Here is a 21,006-nt window from a genome sequence, read left to right as displayed (position 1 = left end):
AACTCCCTCCTACTGTCTCTGTACGTTCTCCCTACCTACCAATAAGACTGTAAGCTCCTCGGGGCAGGGACTCCTCTTCCTTAATGTTACTTTTATGTTTGAAGCACTTATTTCCATGATCTGTTATTTATATTATCTGTTATTTATTTGATTACCACATGTATTACTGCTGTGAAGCGCTATGTACATTAATGGCGCTATATAAATAAAGACATACAATACAATACCCCCCCTCGTCCCAGGATACTAACACCCCCCCCTCGTCCCAGGATACTAACACCGCCCCCCCTCGTGCCAGGATATTACACCCACCCATGCCAGGATACTACCCCCCCCCCCATGCCAGGATACTAACACCCTCCCACCCCCCGTGCCAGGATACTAACACCCCCGTGCTAGGATACTAACCCCCCCCACGCCAGGATACTAACCCCCCCCCGAGCCAGGATACTAACACCCCCCCCCCGTGCTAGGATACTAACAACCCCTCACACGTGCAAGGATACTACCAACCCCCCCCTGTGCTAGGATACTAACACCCCCACTAACATTATACCGCTGCGTATTATACTGCTGTTTTATTGCGCTGTGTTAGCGCGCTGTTTTATTGCGCTGTGTTATCGCGCTGTTTTATTGCGCTATTTTATTGCGCTGTGTTATCGCGCTGTGTTATTGCGCTGTGTTTTATCGCGCTGTGTATTATCGCGCTGTGTATTATCGTGCTGTGTATTATCGCGCTGTGTTATCGCGCGGTGTATTATCGCGCTGTGTTATCGCGCGGTGTATTATCGCGCTGTGTTATCGCGCGGTGTATTATCGCGCTGTGTTATCGCGCGGTGTATTATCGCGCTGTGTTATCGCGCTGTGTTATCGCTGTGTATTATCACGCTGTGTGTTATCGCTGTGTGTTATCGCGCTGTGTTTTATCGCGCTGTGTGTTATCGCGCTCTGTATTATCGCGCTGTGTTATCGCGCTGTGTATTATCGCGCTGTGTATTATCACACTGTGTTATCGTGCTGTATTATCGCGCGCTGTATTATCGCGCGGTGTATTATCGCGCGGTGTATTATCGCGCTGTGTGTTATCGCGCTCTGTATTATCGCGCTGTGTTATCGCGCTGTGTATTATCGCACTGTGTATTATCACACTGTGTATTATCACACTGTGTTATCGCGCTGTGTGTTATCGCGCTGTGTATTATCGCGCTGTGTATTATCGCGCTGTGTTATCGTGCTGTGTATTATCGCGCTCTGTATTATCGCGCTGTGTTATCGCGCTGTGTGTTATCGCGCTGTGTATTATCGCGCTGTGTATTATCGCGCTGTGTATTATCGCGCTCTGTATTATCGCGCTGTGTTATCGCGCTGTGTATTATCACACTGTGTTATCGTGCTGTATTATCGCGCGCTGTATTATCGCGCGGTGTATTATCGCGCGGTGTATTATCGCGCTGTGTGTTATCGCGCTGTGTGTTATCGCGCTGTGTTATCGCGCTGTGTGTTATCGTGGTGTGTGTTATCGCGCTGTGTGTTATCGCGCTGTGTGTTATCGCGCTGTGTGTTATCGCGCTGTGTATTATCGCGCTGTGTATTATCGCGCTGTGTTATCGCGCTGTGTATTATCGCGCTGTGTGTTATCGCGCTGTGTGTTATCGCGCTGTGTGTTATCGCGCTGTGTGTTATCGCGCTGTGTGTTATCGCGCTGTGTGTTATCGCGCTGTGTTATCGATCTGTGTATTATTGTGCTGTGTATTATCACACTGTGTTATCGTGCTGTATTATCGCGCTGTGTATTATCGCGCTGTGTTATCTCGCTGTGTGTTATCGCGCTGTGTGTTATCGCGCTGTGTGTTATCGCGCTGTGTGTTATCGCGCTGTGTATTATCGCGCTGTGTGTTATCGTGCTGTATTATCGCGCGGTGTATTATCGCGCTGTGTTATCTCGCTGTGTTATCGCGCTGTGTGTTATCGCGCTGTGTGTTATCGCGCTGTGTGTTATCGCGCTGTGTGTTATCGCGCTGTGTTATCGCTGTGTATTATCGCGCTGTGTATTATCACGCTGTGTGTTATCGCTGTGTGTTATCGCGCTGTGTGTTATCGCGCTGTGTGTTATCGCGCTGTGTGTTATCGCGCTCTGTATTATCGCGCTGTGTTATCGCGCTGTGTATTATCGCGCTGTGTATTATCACACTGTGTTATCGTGCTGTATTATCGCGCGGTGTATTATCGCGCTGTGTATTATCGCGCTGTGTTATCGCGCTGTGTATTATCACACTGTGTTATCGCGCGGTGTATTATCGCGCGGTGTATTATCGCTCTGTGTGTTATCGCGCTGTGTGTTATCGCGCTGTGTGTTATCGCGCTGTGTGTTATCGCGCTGTGTGTTATCGCGCTGTGTGTTATCGCGCTGTGTGTTATCGCGCTGTGTGTTATCGCGCTGTGTGTTATCGCGCTGTGTATTATCGCGCTGTGTATTATCGCGCTGTGTTATCGCGCTGTGTTATCGTGCTGTGTATTATCGCGCTGTGTGTTATCGCGCTGTGTGTTATCGCGCTGTGTGTTATCGCGCTGTGTGTTATCGCGCTGTCTTATCGCTCTGTGTATTATTGTGCTGTGTATTATCACACTGTGTTATCGTGCTGTATTATCGCGCTGTGTATTATCGCGCTGTGTATTATCGCGCTGTGTTATCGCGCTGTGTGTTATCGCGCTGTGTGTTATCGCGCTGTGTGTTATCGCGCTGTGTGTTATCGCGCTGTGTGTTATCGCGCTGTGTGTTATCGCGCTGTGTATTATCGCGCTGTGTGTTATCGTGCTGTATTATCGCGCTGTGTATTATCGCGCTGTGTTATCTCGCTGTGTGTTATCGCGCTGTGTGTTATCGCGCTGTGTGTTATCGCGCTGTGTATTATTGTGCTGTGTATTATCACACTGTGTTATCGCGCTGTATTATCGCGCTGTGTATTATCGCGCTGTGTTATCTCACTGTGTTATCGCTCTGTGTATTATTGTGCTGTGTATTATCACACTGTGTTATCGCGCTGTGTATTATCACACTGTGTTATCGCTCTGTGTATTATTGTGCTGTGTATTATCGCGCTGTGTTATCGCGCTGTGTGTTATCGCGCTGTGTGTTATCGCGCTGTGTGTTATCGCGCTGTGTGTTATCGCGCTGTGTATTATTGTGCTGTGTATTATCACACTGTGTTATCGTGCTGTATTATCGCGCTGTGTATTATCGCGCTGTGTTATCTCGCTGTGTTATCGCTCTGTGTATTATTGTGCTGTGTATTATCACACTGTGTTATCGTGCTGTATTATCGCGCTGTGTATTATCGCGCTGTGTTATCTCGCTGTGTTATCGCTCTGTATTATTGTGCTGTGTATTATCGCGCTGTGTTATCTCGCTGTGTTATCGCTCTGTGTATTATTGTGCTGTGTGTTATCGCGCTGTATTATCGCGCTGTGTATTATCGCGCTGTGTTATCTCGCTGTGTTATCGCTCTGTGTATTATTGTGCTGTGTATTATCACGCTGTGTTATCGCGCTGTATTATCGCGCTGTGTATTATCGCGCTGTGTTATCTCGCTGTGTTATCGCTGTGTATTATTGTGCTGTGTGTTATCGCGCTGTATTATCGCTCTGTGTGTTATCGCGCTGTGTGTTATCGCGCTGTGTATTATTGTGCTGTGTATTATCACACTGTGTTATCGTGCTGTATTATCGCGCTGTGTATTATCGCGCTGTGTGTTATCGCGCTCTGTATTATCGCGCTGTGTATTATTGTGCTGTGTTATCACGCTGTGTATTATCGCGCTGTGTATTATCGCGCTGTGTGTTATCGCGCTCTGTATTATCGCGCTGTGTATTATCGCGCTGTGTGTTATCGCGCTCTGTATTATCGCGCTGTGTATTATTGTGCTGTGTTATCACGCTGTGTATTATCGCGCTGTGTATTATCGCACTGTGTTATCTCGCTGTGTTATCGCGCGCTGTGTGTTATCGCGCTGTGTTATCGCGCGCTGTGTATTATCGCGCTGTGTATTATTGTGCTGTGTATTATCGCGCTGTGTTATCGCGCTGTGTATTATCGCGCTGTGTGTTATCGCGCTCTGTATTATCGCGCTGTGTATTATCGCGCTGTGTGTTATCGCGCTGTGTGTTATCGCGCTGTGTGTTATCGCGCTGTGTATTATCGCGCTGTGTATTATCGCGCTGTGTGTTATCGCGCTCTGTATTATCGCGCTGTGTATTATCGCGCTGTGTTATCGCGCTGTGTATTATCGCGCTGTGTGTTATCGCGCTGTGTGTTATCGCGCTGTGTGTTATCGCGCTGTGTGTTATCGCGCTGTGTGCTATCGCACTCTGTTTTATCGCACTGTGTTATCGCGCTGTGTATTATCGCGCTGTGTTATCGCGCTGTGTTATCGCGCTGTGTTATCGCGCTGTGTTATCGCGCTGTGTATTATTGTGCTGTGTTATCGCGCTGTGTGTTATCGCGCTGTGTTATCGCGCTGTGTGTTATCGCGCTGTGTGTTATCGCGCTGTGTGTTATCGCGCTGTGTGTTATCGCGCTGTGTTATCGCGCTGTGTGTTATCGCGCTGTGTGTTATCACGCTGTGTAATCGCGCTGTGTATTATTGTGCTGTGTTATCGCGCTGTGTGTTATCGCGCTGTGTTATCGCGCTGTGTGTTATCGCGCTGTGTTATCGCGCTGTGTATTATCGCGCTGTGTATTATTGTGCTGTGTTATCGCGCTGTGTTATCGCGCTGTGTATTATCGCGCTGTGTGTTATCGCGCTGTGTATTATTGTGCTGTGTTATCGCGCTGTGTGTTATCGCGCTGTGTATTATCGCGCTGTGTATTATCACACTGTGTTATCTCGCTGTGTATTATCACACTGTGTTATCTCGCTGTGTATTATTGTGCTGTGTTATCTCGCTGTGTGTTATCGCGCTGTGTATTATCGCGCTGTGTGTTATCTCGCTGTGTGTTATCGCGCTGTGTATTATCGCGCTGTGTATTATCACACTGTGTTATCTCGCTGTGTGTTATCGCACTGTGTGTTATCGCTCTGTGTGTTATCGCGCTGTGTTATCGCGCGCTGTGTATTATCGCGCTGTGTATTATCGCGCTGTGTATTATCGCGCTGTGTTATCGCGCTGTGTATTATCGCGCTGTGTGTTATCGCGCTGTGTGTTATCGCGCTGTGTGTTATCGCGCTGTGTATTATCGTGCTGTGTATTATCGCGCTGTGTGTTATCGCGCTCTGTATTATCGCGCTGTGTATTATCGCGCTGTGTTATCGCGCTGTGTATTATCGCGCTGTGTGTTATCGCGCTGTGTGTTATCGCGCTGTGTGTTATCGCGCTGTGTGTTATCGCGCTGTGTGTTATCGCGCTGTGTGCTATCGCACTCTGTTTTATCGCACTGTGTTATCGCGCTGTGTATTATCGCGCTGTGTTATCGCGCTGTGTTATCGCGCTGTGTTATCGCGCTGTGTTATCGCGCTGTGTATTATTGTGCTGTGTTATCGCGCTGTGTGTTATCGCGCTGTGTTATCGCGCTGTGTGTTATCGCGCTGTGTGTTATCGCGCTGTGTGTTATCGCGCTGTGTGTTATCGCGCTGTGTTATCGCGCTGTGTGTTATCGCGCTGTGTGTTATCACGCTGTGTTATCGCGCTGTGTATTATTGTGCTGTGTTATCGCGCTGTGTGTTATCGCGCTGTGTTATCGCGCTGTGTGTTATCGCGCTGTGTTATCGCGCTGTGTATTATCGCGCTGTGTATTATTGTGCTGTGTTATCGCGCTGTGTTATCGCGCTGTGTATTATCGCGCTGTGTGTTATCGCGCTGTGTATTATTGTGCTGTGTTATCGCGCTGTGTGTTATCGCGCTGTGTATTATCGCGCTGTGTATTATCACACTGTGTTATCTCGCTGTGTATTATCACACTGTGTTATCTCGCTGTGTATTATTGTGCTGTGTTATCTCGCTGTGTGTTATCGCGCTCTGTATTATCGCGCTGTGTTTTCTCGCTGTGTGTTATCGCGCTGTGTTATCGCGCTGTGTATTATCGCGCTGTGTGTTATCTCGCTGTGTGTTATCGCGCTGTGTATTATCGCGCTGTGTTATCTCGCTGTGTGTTATCGCACTGTGTGTTATCGCTCTGTGTGTTATCGCGCTGTGTATTATCACACTGTGTTATCTCGCTGTGTGTTATCGCACTGTGTGTTATCGCTCTGTGTGTTATCGCGCTGTGTGTTATCGCTCTGTGTGTTATCGCGCTGTGTATTATCACACTGTGTTATCTCGCTGTGTGTTATCGCACTGTGTGTTATCGCTCTGTGTTATCGCGCTGTGTGTTATCGCGCGGTGTATTATCGCGCTGTGTATTATCACACTGTGTTATCTCGCTGTGTGTTATCGCACTGTGTGTTATCGCGCGGTGTATTATCGCGCTGTGTATTATCACACTGTGTTATCTCGCTGTGTGTTATCGCGCTGTGTGTTATCGCGCGGTGTATTATCGCGCTGTGTATTATCGCACTGTGTTATCTCGCTGTGTGTTATCGCACTGTGTGTTATCGCTCTGTGTGTTATCGCGCTGTGTGTTATCGCGCTGTGTGTTATCGCTCTGTGTGTTATCGCGCTGTGTATTATCACACTGTGTTATCTCGCTGTGTGTTATCGCACTGTGTGTTATCGCTCTGTGTGTTATCGCGCTGTGTTATCGCGCTGTGTGTTATCGCGCGGTGTATTATCGCGCTGTGTATTATCACACTGTGTTATCTCGCTGTGTGTTATCGCGCTGTGTGTTATCGCGCGGTGTATTATCGCGCTGTGTATTATCACACTGTGTTATCTCGCTGTGTGTTATCGCACTGTGTGTTATCGCTCTGTGTGTTATCGCGCTGTGTTATCGCGCTGTGTTATCGCGCTGTGTGTTATCGCGCGGTGTATTATCACGCTGTGTATTATCACACTGTGTTATCTCGCTGTGTGTTATCGCGCTGTGTGTTATCGCGCGGTGTATTATCGCGCTGTGTATTATCACACTGTGTTATCTCGCTGTGTGTTATCGCGCTGTGTATTATCGCGCTGTGTGTTATCGCGCTGTGTATTATCGTGCTGTGTGTTATCTCGCTGTGTGTTATCGCGCTGTGTGTTATCGCGCGGTGTATTATCGCGCTGTGTATTATCGCACTGTGTTATCTCGCTGTGTGTTATCGCACTGTGTGTTATCGCTCTGTGTGTTATCGCGCTGTGTGTTATCGCGCTGTGTGTTATCGCTCTGTGTGTTATCGCGCTGTGTATTATCACACTGTGTTATCTCGCTGTGTGTTATCGCACTGTGTGTTATCGCTCTGTGTGTTATCGCTCTGTGTGTTATCGCGCTGTGTTATCGCGCTGTGTGTTATCGCGCGGTGTATTATCGCGCTGTGTATTATCACACTGTGTTATCTCGCTGTGTGTTATCGCGCTGTGTGTTATCGCGCGGTGTATTATCGCGCTGTGTATTATCACACTGTGTTATCTCGCTGTGTGTTATCGCACTGTGTGTTATCGCTCTGTGTGTTATCGCGCTGTGTTATCGCGCTGTGTGTTATCGCGCGGTGTATTATCGCGCTGTGTATTATCACACTGTGTTATCTCGCTGTGTGTTATCGCGCTGTGTGTTATCGCGCGGTGTATTATCGTGCTGTGTGTTATCGCGCTGTGTGTTATCGCGCTGTGTGTTATCGCGCTGTGTATTATCGCGCTGTGTATTATTGTGCTGTGTTATCGCGCTGTGTATTATCGCGCTGTGTGTTATCGCGCTGTGTGTTATCGCGCTGTGTATTATCGCGCTGTGTTATCGCGCTGTGTGTTATTGCGCTGTGTTATCGCGCTGTGTGTTATCGCGCTGTGTTATCGCGCTGTGTGTTATCGCGCTGTGTGTTATCGCGCTGTGTTATCGCGCTGTGTGTTATCGCGCTGTGTTATCGCGCTGTGTTATCGCGCTGTATTATCGCGCTGTGTGTTATCGCGCTGTGTATTATCGCGCTGTGTATTATCACACTGTGTTATCTCGCTGTGCGTTATCGCTCTGTGTGTTATCGCGCTGTGTTATCGCGCTGTGTGTTATCGCGCTCTGTATTATCGCGCTGTGTTATCTCGCTGTGTGTTATCGCGCTGTGTATTATCGCGCTGTGTATTATCGCGCTGTGTGTTATCCCACTGTGTTATCTCGCTGTGTGTTATCGCACTGTGTGTTATCGCTCTGTGTGTTATCGCGCTGTGTTATCGCTCTGTGTGTTATCGCACTGTGTGTTATCGCGCTGTGTTATCGCTCTGTGTGTTATCGCGCTGTATTATCGCGCTGTGTGTTATCGCGCTGTGTGTTATCGCGCTGTGTGTTATCGCGCTGTGTGTTATCGCGCTGTGTATTATCGCGCTGTGTGTTATCGCGCTGTGTGTTATCGCGCTGTGTATTATCGCGCTGTGTATTATTGTGCTGTGTTATCGCGCTGTGTATTATCGCGCTGTGTGTTATCGCGCTGTGTGTTATCGCGCTGTGTATTATTGTGCTGTGTTATCGCGCTGTGTATTATCGCGCTGTGTGTTATCGCGCTGTGTGTTATCGCGCTGTGTATTATCGCGCTGTGTTATCGCGCTGTGTCTTATTGCGCTGTGTTATCGCGCTGTGTGTTATCGCGCTGTGTTATCGCGCTGTGTTATCGCGCTGTGTGTTATCGCGCTGTGTTATCGCGCTGTGTATTATCGCGCTGTGTTATCGCGCTGTGTGTTATCGCGCTGTGTATTATCGCGCTGTGTATTATCACACTGTGTTATCTCGCTGTGTGTTATCGCTCTGTGTGTTATCGCGCTGTGTTATCGCGCTGTGTGTTATCGCGCTCTGTATTATCGCGCTGTGTTATCTCGCTGTGTGTTATCGCGCTGTGTGTTATCGCGCTGTGTATTATCGCGCTGTGTGTTATCACACTGTGTTATCTCGCTGTGTGTTATCGCACTGTGTGTTATCGCTCTGTGTGTTATCGCGCTGTGTTATCGCTCTGTGTGTTATCGCACTGTGTGTTATCGCTCTGTGTGTTATCGCGCTGTGTTATCGCTCTGTGTGTTATCGCGCTGTATTATCGCGCTGTGTGTTATCGCGCTGTGTGTTATCGCGCTGTGTGTTATCGCGCTGTGTATTATCGCGCTGTATTATCGCGCTGTGTGTTATCTCGCTGTGTGTTATCGCGCTGTGTGTTATCGCGCTGTGTGTTATCGCGCTGTGTATTATCGCGCTGTATATTATCACACTGTTTTATCGCGCTGTGTTATCGCGCTGTGTGTTATTGCGCTGTGTATTATCACACTGTGTTATCTCGCTGTCTGTTATCGCACTGTGTGTTATCGCGCTGTGTATTATCGCGCTGTGTATTATCACGCTGTGTTATCGCGCTGTGTGTTATCGCGCTGTGTGTTATCGCGCTGTGTATTATCGCGCTGTGTATTATCGCGCTGTGTATTATCACGCTGTGTTATCTCGCTGTGTGTTATCGCACTGTGTATTATCGCGCTGTGTATTATCGCGCTGTGTGTTATCGCGCTCTGTATTATCGCGCTGTGTATTATTGTGCTGTGTTATCACGCTGTGTATTATCGCGCTGTGTATTATCGCGCTGTGTGTTATCGCGCTCTGTATTATCGCGCTGTGTTATCACGCTGTGTATTATCGCGCTGTGTATTATCGCGCTGTGTATTATCACGCTGTGTATTATCGCGCTGTGTTATCTCGCTGTGTGTTATCGCGCTGTGTGTTATCGCGCTGTGTATTATCACGCTGTGTATTATCGCGCTGTGTGTTATCGCGCTGTGTTATCGCGCTGTGTGTTATCGCACTGTGTATTATCGCGCTGTGTTATCGCACTGTATTATCACACTGTGTTATCTCGCTGTGTGTTATCGCGCTGTGTATTATCACACTGTGTTATCTCGCTGTGTGTTATCGCACTGTGTGTTATCGCTCTGTGTGTTATCGCGCTGTGTTATCGCGCTGTGTGTTATCGCGCTGTGTTTTATTGCGCTGTGTTATCGCGCTGTGTGTTATCGCGCTGTGTTATCGCGCTGTGTGTTATCGCGCTGTGTGTTATCGCGCTGTGTTATCGCGCTGTGTGTTATCGCGCTGTGTTATCGCGCTGTGTATTATCGCGCTGTGTTATTGCGCTGTGTGTTATCGCGCTGTGTATTATCGCGCTGTGTATTATCACACTGTGTTATCTCGCTGTGTGTTATCGCTCTGTGTGTTATCGCGCTGTGTTATCGCGCTGTGTGTTATCGCGCTCTGTATTATCGCGCTGTGTTATCTCGCTGTGTGTTATCGCGCTGTGTGTTATCGCGCTGTGTATTATCGCGCTGTGTGTTATCACACTGTGTTATCTCGCTGTGTGTTATCGCACTGTGTGTTATCGCTCTGTGTGTTATCGCGCTGTGTTATCGCTCTGTGTGTTATCGCACTGTGTGTTATCGCTCTGTGTGTTATCGCGCTGTGTTATCGCTCTGTGTGTTATCGCGCTGTATTATCGCGCTGTGTGTTATCGCGCTGTGTGTTATCGTGCTGTGTGTTATCGCGCTGTGTATTATCGCGCTGTATTATCGCGCTGTGTGTTATCTCGCTGTGTGTTATCGCGCTGTGTGTTATCGCGCTGTGTGTTATCGCGCTGTGTATTATCGCGCTGTATATTATCACACTGTTTTATCGCGCTGTGTTATCGCGCTGTGTGTTATTGCGCTGTGTATTATCACACTGTGTTATCTCGCTGTCTGTTATCGCACTGTGTGTTATCGCGCTGTGTATTATCGCGCTGTGTATTATCACGCTGTGTTATCGCGCTGTGTGTTATCGCGCTGTGTGTTATCGCGCTGTGTATTATCGCGCTGTGTATTATCGCGCTGTGTATTATCACGCTGTGTTATCTCGCTGTGTGTTATCGCGCTGTGTGTTATCGCGCTGTGTATTATCGCGCTTTGTATTATCGCGCTGTGTGTTATCGCGCTCTGTATTATCGCGCTGTGTATTATTGTGCTGTGTTATCACGCTGTGTATTATCGCGCTGTGTATTATCGCGCTGTGTGTTATCGCGCTCTGTATTATCGCGCTGTGTTATCACGCTGTGTATTATCGCGCTGTGTATTATCGCGCTGTGTATTATCACGCTGTGTATTATCGCGCTGTGTTATCTCGCTGTGTTTTATCGCGCTGTGTGTTATCGCGCTGTGTATTATCACGCTGTGTATTATCGCGCTGTGTGTTATCGCGCTGTGTGTTATCGCGCTGTGTATTATCGCGCTGTGTTATCGCACTGTATTATCACACTGTGTTATCTCGCTGTGTGTTATCGCGCTGTGTATTATCACACTGTGTTATCTCGCTGTGTGTTATCGCACTGTGTGTTATCGCTCTGTGTGTTATCGCGCTGTGTTATCGCGCTGTGTGTTATCGCGCTGTGTGTTATCGCGCTGTGTTATCGCGCTGTGTGTTATCTCGCTGTGTGTTATCGCACTGTGTGTTATCGCTCTGTGTGTTATCGCGCTGTGTTATCGCGCTGTGTGTTATCGCACTGTGTATTATCGCGCTGTGTTATCGCGCTGTATTATCACACTGTGTTATCTCGCTGTGTGTTATCGCGCTGTGTATTATCACACTGTGTTATCTCGCTGTGTGTTATCGCACTGTGTGTTATCGCGCTGTGTGTTATCGCGCTGTGTATTATCGCGCTGTGTATTATCGCGCTGTGTATTATCACGCTGTGTTATCTCGCTGTGTGTTATCGCGCTGTGTGTTATCGCACTGTGTATTATCGCGCTGTGTATTATCGCGCTGTGTGTTATCGCGCTCTGTATTATCGCGCTGTGTATTATTGTGCTGTGTTATCACGCTGTGTATTATCGCGCTGTGTATTATCGCGCTGTGTGTTATCGCGCTCTGTATTATCGCGCTGTGTATTATCGCGCTGTGTGTTATCGCGCTCTGTATTATCGCGCTGTGTATTATTGTGCTGTGTTATCACGCTGTGTATTATCGCGCTGTGTATTATCGCGCTGTGTATTATCACGCTGTGTGTTATCGCTGTGTATTATCGCGCTGTGTTATCACGCTGTGTATTATCGCGCTGTGTATTATCGCGCTGTGTATTATCACGCTGTGTATTATCGCGCTGTGTGTTATCGCGCTGTGTTATCGCGCTGTGTGTTATCGCGCTGTGTATTATCGCGCTGTGTATTATCGCGCTGTGTTATCGCGCTGTGTATTATCGCGCTGTGTATTATCGCGCTGTGTATTATCGCGCTGTGTTATCGCGCTGTGTTATCGCGCTGTGTGTTATCGCGCTGTGTGTTATCGCGCTGTGTATTATCGCGCTCTGTATTATCGCGCTGTGTTATCACGCTGTGTTATCGCGCTGTGTATTATCGCGCTGTGTATTATCGCGCTGTGTTATCGCGCTGTGTTATCGCGCTGTGTATTATCACGCTGTGTTATCGCGCTGTGTTATCGCGCTGTGTATTATTGTGCTGTGTTATCGCGCTGTGTTATCGCGCTGTGTATTATTGTGCTGTATTATCGCGCTGTGTTATCGCGCTGTGTTATCGCGCTGTGTATTATTGTGCTGTGTTATCGCGCTGTGTGTTATCGCGCTGTGTTATCGCGCTGTGTATTATTGTGCTGTGTTATCGCGCTGTGTGTTATCGCGCTGTGTTATCGCGCTGTTTATTATTGTGCTGTATTATCGCGCTGTGTTATCACGCTGTGTTATCGCGCTGTGTATTATCGCGCTGTGTATTATCGCGCTGTGTTATCGCGCTGTGTTATCGCGCTGTGTATTATCACGCTGTGTTATCGCGCTGTGTTATCGTGCTGTGTATTATTGTGCTGTGTTATCGCGCTGTGTATTATCGCGCTGTGTTATCGCGCTGTGTTATCGCGCTGTGTTATCGCGCTGTGTATTATCGCGCTTTGTTATCGCGCTTTGTTATCGCGCTGTGTTATCGCGCTGTGTGTTATCGCGCTGTGTATTATCGCGCTGTGTTATCGCGCTGTGTATTATCGCCCTGTGTGTTATCGCGCTGTGTGTTATCGCGCTGTTTTATTGTGCTGTGTTATCACACTGTGTTATCGCTGTGTATTATCGCGCTGTGTTATCGCGCTGTGTGTTATCGCGCTGTGTTATCGCGCTGTGTTATCGCGCTGTGTTATCGCGCTGTGTGTTATCGCGCTGTGTGTTATCGCGCTGTGTGTTATCGCGTGGTGTGTTATCGCACTGTATTATCGCGCTGTATTATCGCGCTGTGTATTATCACGCTGTGTTATCGCGCTGTGTGTTATCGCGCTGTGTATTATCGCGCTGTGTTATCGCGCTGTGTTATCGCGCTGTGTTTTATCGCGCTGTGTATTATCGCGCTGTATTATCGCGCTGTTTTGTTGTGCTGTGTTATCGCACTGCGTGTTATGACTCTGCGTGTTATACTGCTGTGTTATCGCGCTGCGTGTTATGGCGCTGCGTGTTATGGCGCTATGTGTTATGGCGCTGCGTGTTATGGCGCTGCGTGTTATGGCGCTGCGTGTTATACTGCTCTGTTATTGCGCTACTTGTTATGGCGCTGCGTGTTATGGCGCTGCGTGTTATGGCGCTGCGTGTTATGGCGCTGCGTGTTATACTGCTGTGTTATCGCGCTCTTATGGCGCTGCGTGTTATGGCGCTGCGTGTTATGGCGCTGCGTGTTATGGCGCTGCGTGTTATGGCGCTGCGTGTTATGGCGCTGCGTGTTATACTGCTGTGTTATCGCGCTCTGTTATGGCGCTGCGTGTTATGGCGCTGCGTGTTATGGCGCTGCGTGTTATGGCGCTGCGTGTTATGGCGCTGCGTGTTATGGCGCTGTGTTATGGCGCTGCGTGCTATGGCGCTGCGTGTTATCGCGCTGTGTATTATCGCGCTGTGTATTATCGCGCGGTGTATTATCGCGCGGTGTATTATCGCGCGGTGTATTATCGCGCGGTGTATTATCGCGCAGTGTATTATCGCGCGGTGTATTATCGCGCGCTGTTTTATCGCGCGCTGTTTTATGGCGCTGTGTTATTGCGCTGTGTATTATCGCGCGGTGTATTATCGCGCGGTGTATTATCGCACGCTGTTTTATCGCGCGCTGTTTTATGGCGCTGTGTTATCGCACTGCATGTTATACTGCTGTGTTATCGCGCTCTGTTATGGCGCTGCGTGTTATGGCGCTGCGTGTTATGGCGCTGCGTGTTATGGCGCTGCGTGTTATACTGCTGTGTTATCGCGCTCTGTTATGGCGCTGCGTGTTATGGCGCTGCGTGTTATGGCGCTGCGTGTTATGGCGCTGCGTGTTATACTGCTGTGTTATCGCGCTCTGTTATGGCGCTGCGTGTTATGGCTCTGCGTGTTATGGCGCTGCGTGTTATGGCGCTGCGTGTTATACTGCTGTGTTATCGCGCTCTGTTATGGCGCTGCGTGTTATGGCGCTGCGTGTTATGGCGCTGCGTGTTATGGCGCTGCGTGTTATGGCGCTGCGTGTTATGGCGCTGCGTGTTATGGCGCTGCGTGTTAGGGCGCTGCGTGTTAGGGCGCTGCGTGTTAGGGCGCTGCGTGTTAGGGCGCTGCGTGTTATGGCGCTGCGTGTTTTGGCGCTGCGTGTTTTGGCGCTGCGTGTTTTGGCGCTGCGTGTTTTGGCGCTGCGTGTTTTGGCGCTGCGTGTTATGGCGCTGCGTGTTATGGCGCTGCGTGTTTTGGCGCTGCGTGTTATGGCGCTGCGTGTTAGGGCGCTGCGTGTTATGGCGCTGCGTGTTAGGGCGCTGCGTGTTAGGGCGCTGCGTGTTATGGCGCCTCTCTTGCAGGGAGTCCCAGACTGGCCGTGTCTGCGCACGGCTGCTAATGGGGAATTTATAACAATAATCCTGCAAATTGTGGGACTGAATTACATGTCAATTATATATATATCTCCGGAGGATCGCAGCAACGTCACGGTTACTCGTGTGAAATATGAACCCTATAAGAAAAGCTGCACTCCCAGGCTACATGTGAAGGGTAAGGAATGACATGTGTGAGATATATATATCGCTCCCTTCTCAAAGACCCTTACAATATAGTTACATAGTTACATAGTTACATAGTTACACAGTAGATGAGGTTGAAAAAAGACATACGTCCATCAGGTTCAACCTATGCTAAATGTAGGCAACAGATACTTTATCCTATATCTATACTTACTTATTGATCCTGAGGAAGGAAAAAAGAAAACCCCAGAGTCATGTCATCCAATATTATCTCATAAGGGGAAAAATTAATTCCTTCCTGACTCCAAGAATTGGCAATCGGATTAATCCCTGGATCAACATCCTTCCCATGTTTACTTATTTGGTATATCCCTGTATACCTTTCCTATCTAAAAAGATGCCCAATTTTTTTAAAACAAATCTACTGTATCCCAGTCTCCCTGGGTAATGAATCCCACATTGTAATGTAACTGAATAAAAGAGACGCCTCACTGTAGAAGGCACAAATAGTTTGTTACAATGTAATATTTCAGTTCAGTCAGCGCTTCTGTGTAACTGTCACATTAACGCTTATTCTCAGGGGCACGGCAAGCCGGGCAAGAAACAGAATAAATGCATGGAGTGTGGGGGTTAATAACGGGAGTTAATAATGGGAGTGTGGGGGTTAATAACGGGAGTTAATAATGGGAGTGTGGGGGTTAATAACGAGTGTGCGGGGGTTAATAACGAGTTAATAACGGGAGTTAATAACGAGAGTGTGGGGGTTAATAACGGGAGTGTGGGGGTTAATAACGGGAGTTAATAACGGAGTGTGGGGGTTAATAACGGGATTGTGGGGGGTTAATAAAAGGAGTTAATAACGGGAGTGTAGGGGTTAATAACGGGATTGTGGGGGTTAATAACGGGAGTTAATAACGAGAGTGTAGGGGTTAATAACAGGAGTGCGGGGTTAATAACAGGAGTGCGGGGGTTAATAACGGGAGTTAATAACGAGAGTTAATAACGGGAGTGCGCGGGTTAATAACGAGTGTGCGGGGGTTAATAACGGGAGTTAATAACGAGAGTTAATAATGGGAGTGCGGGGTTAATAACGGGCGTGCGGGGGTTAATAACGGGAGTGCGGGGGTTAATAACGGAACATTCTCTTACCATTCACACCGGTTTCTGCAGGTTCTGTGGCACTGCCCGTTTCAGTGGCACTGCCCGGTTCGGTGGCACTGTCCCGGTTCTGTGGCACTGTCCCGGTTCTGTGGCACTGTCCCGGTTCAATGGCACTGTCCGGTTCTGTGGCACTGCCCGGTTCAGTGGCACTGCCCGGTTCGGTGGCACTGTCCCGGTTCTGTGGCACTGTCCCGGTTCAATGGCACTGTCCGGTTCTGTGGCACTGCCCGGTTCAGTGGCACTGCCCGATTCTGTGGCACTGTCCTGGTGTTGTGGCACTGCCCAGTTGTGTGGCACTGCTGGTTCGGTGGCACTGTCCGGTTCTGGTTCTGTGAAAGAAGCTGCGGATCACTCTCTCTGCTCTTAGAAGAATGTAATACACAAGCTCTGGGCTCCTCCTTTATCCCTGCCACATTAACTCCCTCCCTGCCAGTGCCCTGCAATACCTTGCTGAGTGCGGGGGAGGGAGCGACCCAGAGACTCTGTGTCAGATCCGTGGCACCTTACTGTTACCTAATTAGATTGTAAGTTCTGTGGGGCAGAGATCCTCTCTGCACACCCAAAATAATAATCGGATTTACAAACAATAATAACAGCGGGTAACGTTACTTTTATTACATAAACACAGCTGCACATTAGTGCCGGAGACGTAACCCTGTGAGTGCCGGAGACGTAACCCTGTGAGTGCCGGAGACGTAACCCTGTAAGTGCCGGAGACGTAACCCTGTGAGTGCCGGAGACGTAACCCTGTGAGTGCCGGAGACGTAACCCTGTGAGTGCCGGAGACGTAACCGTGTGAGTGCTGGAGACGTAACCCTGTGAGTGCCGGAGACGTAACCCTGTGAGTGCCGGAGACGTAACCCTGTGAGTGCCGGAGACGTAACCCTGTGAGTGCCGGAGACGTAACCGTGTGAGTGCCGGAGACGTAACCCTGTAAGTGCCGGAGACGTAACCCTGTGAGTGCCGGAGACGTAACCCTGTGAGTGCCGGAGACGTAACCCTGTGAGTGCCGGAGACGTAACCCTGTGAGTGCCGGAGACGTAACCCTGTGAGTGCCGGAGACGTAACCCTGTGAGTGCCGGAGACGTAACCCTGTGAGTGCCGGAGACGTAACCGTGTGAGTGCCGGAGACGTAACCCTGTGAGTGCCGGAGACGTAACCCTGTGAGTGCCGGAGACGTAACCCTGTGAGTGCCAGGTCATCGCGCTGCCTCACAATATAATAACATACAGCGCTATAAATATTATTATATTTACATGAATAGAATTCTTCTCTTCTGCCAGGTCCCAAATAACGGAAACATTACCGTAATGTGTGAGAAACTCCGGGGCGTTAATGTGAGAGAATCTAACCCTCTCAGTGACCACTTCAATGGCTAGTATTTTCCCATAAACATGAACACGTTGCTGGTTCCTCCAGCAGGGAACGGGTTACATGTGTTGCCAGCACCGTGCCACTCCCATGCGCCTGCTGGACACCCTCCTTCTGGGGTGACGTGGGGCTATCTTTATTCAAACACATTGTGCTCACAACAACATTACTCATACAATACTACATTACTCACAGAACAGAATATTACTCAAATAATACCCTATATCTCTCTGCATGTTATTATATCTCTGCGCGTTATTATATCTCTGCGTGTTATTATATCTCTCTGCGTGTTATTATATCTCTGCATGTTATTATATCTCTCTGCGTGTTATTATATCTCTGCGTGTTATTATATCTCTGCGCGTTATTATATCTCTCTGCTTGTTATTATATCTCTCTGCGCGTTATTATATCTCTGCGTGTTATTATATCTCTGCGTGTTATTATATCTCTCTGCGTGTTATTATATCTCTCTGCGTGTTATTATATCTCTCTCTGTGTTATTATATCTCTCTGCATGTTATTATATCTCTGCGCGTTATTATATCTCTCTGCGTGTTATTATATCTCTGCGTGTTATTATATATCTGCGCGTTATTATATCTCTCTGCGTGTTATTATATCTCTGCGTGTTATTATATATCTGCGCATTATTATATCTCTCTGCGTGTTATTATATCTCTGCGTGTTATTATATCTCTCTGCGCGTTATTATATCTCTCTGCGTGTTATTATATATCTGCGTGTTATTATATATCTGCGCGTTATTATATCTCTGCGTGTTATTATATCTCTCTGCGTGTTATTATATCTCTGCGTGTTATTATATCTCTGCGCGTTATTATATCTCTCTGCGTGTTATTATATCTCTGCGCGTTATTATATCTCTGCGCGTTATTATCTCTCTGCGTGTTATTATATCTCTCTGCGTGTTATTATATCTCTGCGCGTTATTATATCTCTGCGCGTTATTATCTCTCTGCGTGTTATTATATCTCTGTGTGTTATTATATCTCTGCGTGTTATTATATCTCTGCGCGTTATTATATCTCTGCGTGTTATTATATCTCTGCGTGTTATTATATCTCTGCGCGTTATTATATCTTTCTGCGCGTTATTATATCTCTCTGCGTGTTATTATATCTCTCTGAGTGTTATTATATCTCTCTGCGTGTTATTATATCTCTGCGCGTTATTATCTCTCTGTGTGTTATTATATCTCTGCGTGTTATTATATCTCTCTGCGTGTTATTATATCTCTCTGCTTGTTATTATATCTCTGCGTGTTATTATATCTCTCTGCGTGTTATTATATCTCTGCGTGTTATTATATCTCTGCGCGTTATTATATCTCTCTGCGTGTTATTATATCTCTGCGTGTTATTATATCTCTCTGCGTGTTATTATATCTCTGCGTGTTATTATATCTCTGCGCGTTATTATATCTCTCTGCTTGTTATTATATCTCTGCGTGTTATTATATCTCTCTGCGTGTTATTATATCTCTCTGCGTGTTATTATATCTCTGCGTGTTATTATATCTCTGCGTGTTATTATATATCTCTGCGTGTTATTATATCTCTCTGCTTGTTATTATATCTCTGCGTGTTATTATATCTCTCTGCGTGTTATTATATCTCTGCGTGTTATTATATCTCTGCGCGTTATTATATCTCTCTGCGTGTTATTATATCTCTGCGTGTTATTATATCTCTCTGCGTGTTATTATATCTCTGCGTGTTATTATATCTCTGCGCGTTATTATATCTCTCTGCGTGTTATTATATCTCTGCGTGTTATTATATCTCTCTGCGTGTTATTATATCTCTGCGTGTCATTATATCGCTCTGCGTGTTATTATATCTCTCTGCACGTTATTATATCTCTCTGCACGTTATTATATCTCTCAGCGTGTTATTATATCTCTCTGTGCGTTATTATATCTCTCTGCGTGTTATTATATCTCTCTGCGTGTTATTATATCTCTCTGCGTGTTATTATATCTCTCTGCGCGTTATTATATCTCTCTGCGTGTTATTATATCTCTCTGCGCGTTATTATCTCCCTGCGTGTTATTATCTCTCTGCGCGTTATTATATCTCTCTGCACGTTATTATCTCTATCTGCGTGTTATTATCTCTCTGCGCGTTATTATATCTCTCTGCGTGTTATTATCTCTCTGCGTGTTATTATATCTCTCTGCGTGTTATTATATCTCTCTGCACGTTATTATATCTCTCTGTGTGTTATTATCTCTCTGCGTGTTATTATATCTCTCTGTGTGTTATTATATCTCTGCGCGTTATTATCTCTCTCTGCGTGTTATTATATCTCTCTGCGTGTTAGTATATCTCTGCATGTTATTATATCTCTGTGTGTTATTATATCTCTGTGTGTTATTATATCTCTCTGCGTGTTATTATATCTCTCTGCACGTTATTATATCTCTCTGTGTGTTATTATCTCTCTGCGTGTTATTATATCTCTCTGCGTGTTATTATATCTCTGCGCGTTATTATCTCTCTCTGCGTGTTATTATATCTCTCTGCGTGTTATTATATCTCTGCATGTTATTATATCTCTGTGTGTTATTATATCTCTGTGTGTTATTATATCTCTCTGCGCGTTATTATATCTCTCTGCATGTTATTATATCTCTCTGCGTGTTATTATATCTCTGCGCGTTATTATATATCTCTGCATGTTATTATATCTCTCTGCATGTTATTATATCTCTCTGCGCATTATTATATCTCTCTGCGCGTTATTATATCTCTCTGCATGTTATTATATCTCTCTGCATGTTATTATATCTCTCTGCGTGTTATTATATCTCTCTGCGCGTTATTATATCTCTGCGCATTATTATATCTCTCTGCGCGTTATTATATCTCTCTGCATGTTATTATATCTCTCTGCATGTTATTATATCTCTCTGCGTGTTATTATATCGCTCTGCGTGTTATTATATCTCTCAGCGCGTTATTATATCTCTGTGCGTTATTATCTCCCTGCGTGTTATTATCTCTCTGCGTGTTATTATATCTCTCTGCACGTTATTATATCTCTCTGTGTGTTATTATCTCTCTCTGCGTGTTATTATATCTCTCTGCGTGTTATTAAATCTCTGCATGTTATTATATCTCTGCATGTTATTATATCTCTCTGCGTGTTATTAAATCTCTGCATGTTATTATATCTCTGCATGTTATTATATCTCTCTGCGTGTTATTAAATCTCTGCATGTTATTATATCTCTGCATGTTATTATATCTCTCTGCGTGTTATTAAATCTCTGCATGTTATTATATCTCTGCATGTTATTATATCTCTCTGCGTGTTATTAAATCTCTGCATATTATTATATCTCTCTGCGTGTTATTAAATCTCTGCATGTTATTATATCTCTCTGC

General features: G+C 46.7%; 1 protein-coding gene across 4 annotated transcripts in view; it reads right to left on the bottom strand.

Moving 5' to 3' along the window:
• STEAP3 (STEAP3 metalloreductase) overlaps positions 1-21,006 on the bottom strand; it is a 63,061-nt gene that overhangs the window by 31,758 nt on the left and 10,297 nt on the right. Inside the window, exons 1-3 of one of the 4 annotated variants that reach the window (XM_075609935.1) lie at positions 17,476-17,601; positions 16,472-16,548; positions 16,208-16,417 (exon numbers count right to left, since the gene is read on the bottom strand). In XM_075609935.1, coding sequence (XP_075466050.1) covers positions 16,208-16,417; positions 16,472-16,548; positions 17,476-17,522 — 334 coding nt within the window. In that variant the 5' untranslated portion in view covers positions 17,523-17,601. Of the gene's footprint in view, positions 1-16,207; positions 16,614-17,475; positions 17,602-21,006 lie in introns of those variants that run through there. The other 3 variants (XM_075609936.1, XM_075609938.1, XM_075609937.1) reach the window with 3 other exon arrangements.

Source organism: Ascaphus truei, chromosome 7, assembly GCF_040206685.1.
Source record: "Ascaphus truei isolate aAscTru1 chromosome 7, aAscTru1.hap1, whole genome shotgun sequence".
In the NCBI taxonomy this organism is placed as follows: Eukaryota; Metazoa; Chordata; class Amphibia; order Anura; family Ascaphidae; genus Ascaphus; species Ascaphus truei.
The sequence above is the reverse complement of the archived record's forward strand: the minus strand, read 5'-3'. Positions and strand labels throughout refer to the sequence as shown.